The sequence below is a fragment of the Sinocyclocheilus rhinocerous genome, unplaced genomic scaffold (genome assembly GCF_001515625.1).
Source record: "Sinocyclocheilus rhinocerous isolate Xijiao unplaced genomic scaffold, SAMN03320098_v1.1 scaffold478, whole genome shotgun sequence".
Classification (NCBI taxonomy): Eukaryota; Metazoa; Chordata; class Actinopteri; order Cypriniformes; family Cyprinidae; genus Sinocyclocheilus; species Sinocyclocheilus rhinocerous.
The window spans coordinates 2,122,547-2,127,162 of NW_015651483.1; the positions used below are offsets into that span (position 1 = coordinate 2,122,547).

A 4,616-nucleotide genomic window follows, 5' to 3' on the forward strand; every position below is an offset into this window, starting at 1 on the left:
AAAAATTATTCAGACACCAGATATAATTTTTGATATTTTTTTACTAGTGGGTGCAGGACACTATAGTTCGTTTATGTAAGTGAGGATAGCAAAATAAAGTAAACTGTGACATAATATACCCCAAAATTCTTCATACAGTGAACTACCAGTAAAACTGATAAAAAAAATTTGGGACCAAAAATTATTCAGACACTTTGAACTGACCATGTTTTGCTTAAGTGTTTTTTAATTGCTAATAGGACCTTTTTACACCACAGACTGAACAAAATTAAGCATTGCTTAGCCATTGGTTGACCTAAATTGGTATTACCTGTGTACTTAAAGGGATAGTTCACCCAAAAATAACTCTGAAATTACTCACCCTCGTGTTGTTTCAAACCCGTAAGACCTTCTTTCATCTTCGGAACAAAATTTAAGATATTTTATCATGAAATATGAGGGCTCTCTGACCCTCCCATAGACAGCAAGGAAACTACTACGGTCAAGGAACAGAAAAGTACCAGGATGATCGACAAAGTAGTCCATGTGACATCAGTGGTTCAACTGTAATGTTATGAAGCTACGAGAATACGTGATGACATTGAACCCATGCGCCGTGCCTTGTGTTCAACATCATCACGCCGGATCTGGATCAGCGCCGGGGCCGCCACATGCTTGCGTCATGGTACTGTCGTGAACGCGCATCCACAAGTGACGCAGTAGAGACGAAAATGTGGAATAAAGTCGTTATTTTTGTTTTCTTTGCACAAAAAAGTATTCTCGTAGCTTCGTAACATTACGGTTGAACCACTGTTGTCACATGGACTACTTTGTCGATCATCCTGGTACTTTTCTGGACCTTGAACGTGGTAGTTCCCTTGCTGTCTATGGGAGGGTCAGAGAGCCCTCAGATTTCATCAAAAATATCTTAAATTGTGTTCCGAAGATGAACGAAGGTCTTACGGGTTTGGAACAACACGAGTCTTGTCATATTTTATTACCATTTTCTAAACTATATCAAATAAACTGATAATGTGAGAAATGTTTAAGGTGTCTGAATAAATTTTGGTTTGACTGTGTGTGTGTGTATACATGTGTGTGTGTGTGTGTATAATATATATATATATATATATATATGTGTGTGTGTGTGTGTGTGTGTATGTGTATGTGTATGTGTATATATATGTGTATGTGTGTATATATATATATATATACATACATACACACACACACTCACATTATATAGCATAAGAAGCAATAAACAAGTAAACATTAAAAAATCATACCAACCCTAATTTTTTAAACCGAGTCTGTTTTACATGTAAAAATGGCAGATAAAGGGACGTTAAATCTGATTACTTAATCATTTTTATTGATCATTGATCAGGTATCAATGTGGGTCCAGTAGTTGCTGGTGTAATCGGGGCTCGCAGGCCTCAGTACGACATCTGGGGAAACACAGTCAATGTTGCCAGCAGAATGGACAGCACTGGAGTTCAGGGAAAAATACAGGTAAAACAAACACACCATCATTTTAACAAACCAGCACACCACTCCAAACAAATCTGACTTCATCGGCCTCTTCATCCCAGGTGACCGAGGACGTCTTCCGCCTACTCTCCGGTTATTATCACTTCCAGTGTCGCGGCCAGGTCAGCGTGAAGGGCAAAGGTCAAATGCTCACCTACTTTCTGGAAGGCCGAACCACGCACACGCAATCCAAGAGCCTCGAGCGCGGGTCGAGCCCCTGCATCCGGACCAAACTGGGATCAGCACCCGCTGTCAGCAGCTACGGGGTGAAAAGTCACACCGTAGGGCACGTTAGCACCCCAAACAACAGCATTTTGTACCTGCCCTCTATATCCGTCGACATGGAGATGGAGGTGTGATCGCCAAGAAGACGGGTTCTATGGTGATCAATCGATGCATTAGTAAATCAGAGGCAGGGAGGGAAACTGAGCACAAGGTAGGAGCGAGATGAAAAACGAGGAGAGAAGAGACAGTCTTTGCACATTCAAACGTGCCAAACCGAGAAAGGCCCTCCCCCTTCACGCAAGTACATAATAAGCATGTATGTCTTTCCATGTCCACGTATGCGTGTGTTTTAATGAGTCTTCCCCGACCAACAGGATATCAGAGTCTCCTAAACGGGAGCATGCGATCTACTGCAAAAGTCAGCTTCACACCAGCCGAGGAGACACGTACCCACCGTGTGTGTGTGTGTGTGTGTGCGTGCGTCTGTGTTATCTTGCATCTGAAAATGTCAAGAGATGCCACGGCGATGAATATTTTGAACATGTGAGCGGTGAGGACCAAACGTTTCGTTTAAAACAGCGCTGTATTTTGTACGAGACTGAGTAAGGCCAGTTTCTGAGACGACAGAACATGTGTCGGGTTTTTCCCACCAAGACAAAGGAAAAGCTGGTTGCTCATATTGAGATTTGCTTCGGATAAATTGTTTACATGAAGAACACGTCACGGGTTTACAGACCTGATAGCCAAGTTATTCCCAGCTCTTCGGGTTTCAAGCACTCGTCTGCGGTTGCAGAGAGAGAGAGGCAGAAATACTAAACAACCGCAGTGAATCAGAGACTGCAATGATTTACTTGCGAATGCTAACACTATCCTGTTTTGTAATCATTTACAGAAAGTCGGTCGAGTCTGTGACGTGGGTAAATGTTTAACTTTGCGTGGGTTGAATCAGCACAGTTTTCCTGTATGTGATGCGTGTACGCACTTGGTGCTTGGACAAAACATCTGTATACACTTGCTGCTGCCCTTTGCCCTCTGGGATATCCTTTCCAGTAATAACACGACAACTGATCCCATTGCGTTTAATAAGCGTCAAGGATGTGAAATACCGATACAATTGAGAAGCCAGCACAATCGAGGCTGTCACCGATAATACTATTCACAAAAAGCAACCAAATTGGCTTCCAGTATGTAAACAAATGGCTTAATATACATTATTCCACATCTATTTTGTCGGTGGTGGCACTTCGCTTTCAGATTCTCCTATCAACGGTTACATCTCTCACTGTGCTTGCGGAACGATCTTTACCACACGGTTGAACATGCATGATATTTTAGTGCTGGATGTGTCATGTGCTCTCTAGAGCTTAGGTTAAACATCTGAATTTGAGTGCATCTGTTTCAGAGCATGCGAACGTCTCAAACCTGCTCTCGGTTTGGAAAGCCTCACGAGCCTCATTTCAGATTTCAGAACGATCTTTTGGTTTTCTTTCTGTGCTATTACTGTATCTTTGATAGATTTCCCATGATGCCTAGCGAAAGAAGTTTGGCTTCAAGCATGCCGTTCTGCATGTCCCTCTCAGCATGCCGTAATTCTGTCACGTCGCTCTATTTGATAACTGATTTGTGTCTCTAATGCATGCCTACTGCAAAAACACAACCGAGGGTGAAAAGTGTCGAAGATATGTTGCGAAACATGCTTTAGTAGCACTGCATGAGCCCAGAATAATGACCTTGATGAAACGAACCATCTTTTTTCATTATCCGACGGCGTATCCGCTTACCTGGTCCGTGCGTGGTGCTGTGGGGAAAGCTTTCTGGGAGTTTTGTAGCATTGGCGCCTTGTCGAGCTCTTGAAGTGACTGCCTTTTTATCCAGGGTCTATTGGAGAAAGTGTATTTCTTTGAATATGTGCCAACACATACGGTTACCAACATATCAAACCGTGTTCTTTTCTAGCGCAACTTTGCGACATTGTGTGCATTCGGTTCCATTTCGAACTTAACTCTCATATGGACTGATCGGACCACGTGGGGCTCAATGCCGACTCGCAAATGGGCTATTCCTTTTTATTTTTCGACGTTTAATTCAAGTTAAGCTATGTATTCAGGAATGCTCTCTCTGATTCTATTTTTCGCTGCATTTAGCTTCATTTGCCATGTATGGAATTTCGCATATTTATTAACGTAAAGTAAGGAGCTGTTCATTCGAGTTTCATATATGTAGATTTTTGGTTTTTCTTTAATGAATATGAATGCCAAATGCCAAAATGCTTATCGTATCACTGAATATTTCAGATTCTATGATCCAACAAATGTAGCCGAACAGCTAAATGGTTCTATTTGATATGGCTTAATATGATCTATTTTGACTACAGTGGCCTAACTTACTGCTGTTATGAACATTAATGATATATTAACTTTATTAATGCATAAAGTGTGCACAGTAAAATCATAGAATAGATTTTCATGTCGATTAGATATTTTCATATTTGATACGGGTCAAAATTATTGTACGTATTAAATATATTGTAGAGTAAGCGAAAAGAGTATTTTATTGATGATTTGTAATATTTGTGCTATTTTTGGGGTTGCAATGTATTTATTGCGATGGTTCTATGTGAATGTAAATTTCATATTGAGATCTTTTATACTTGTGTATGCACTGTTCGGGAATAAAATAACAATGAGAGATGACGTGGGGCTTCTGTGTGATGTTTGCAATGATTGTGTTGTTGTGGCCGTGGCCTTGACCTTGAATAAAGGAGACATCAATCTATGGACTGATTGTGAGAGTGAATGACCTGGGAGTTCTGACATTGTATAACTCGAGAAAAACAAATGGGGCAAACAATGAAGATTCAGATCCTCTCATGTGATTTTATT

General features: G+C 40.9%; 1 protein-coding gene across 1 annotated transcript in view; it reads left to right on the top strand.

The window, feature by feature from the left end:
- Positions 1-4,364, top strand: part of LOC107712833 (adenylate cyclase type 1-like) — a 79,678-nt gene extending 75,314 nt beyond the window's left edge. Inside the window, exons 19-20 of the mRNA XM_016518197.1 lie at positions 1,367-1,491; positions 1,572-4,364. Coding sequence (XP_016373683.1) covers positions 1,367-1,491; positions 1,572-1,868 — 422 coding nt within the window. The 3' untranslated portion in view covers positions 1,869-4,364. The remainder of the gene's footprint in view (positions 1-1,366; positions 1,492-1,571) is intronic.
- Positions 4,365-4,616: the final 252 nt, after the last annotated feature.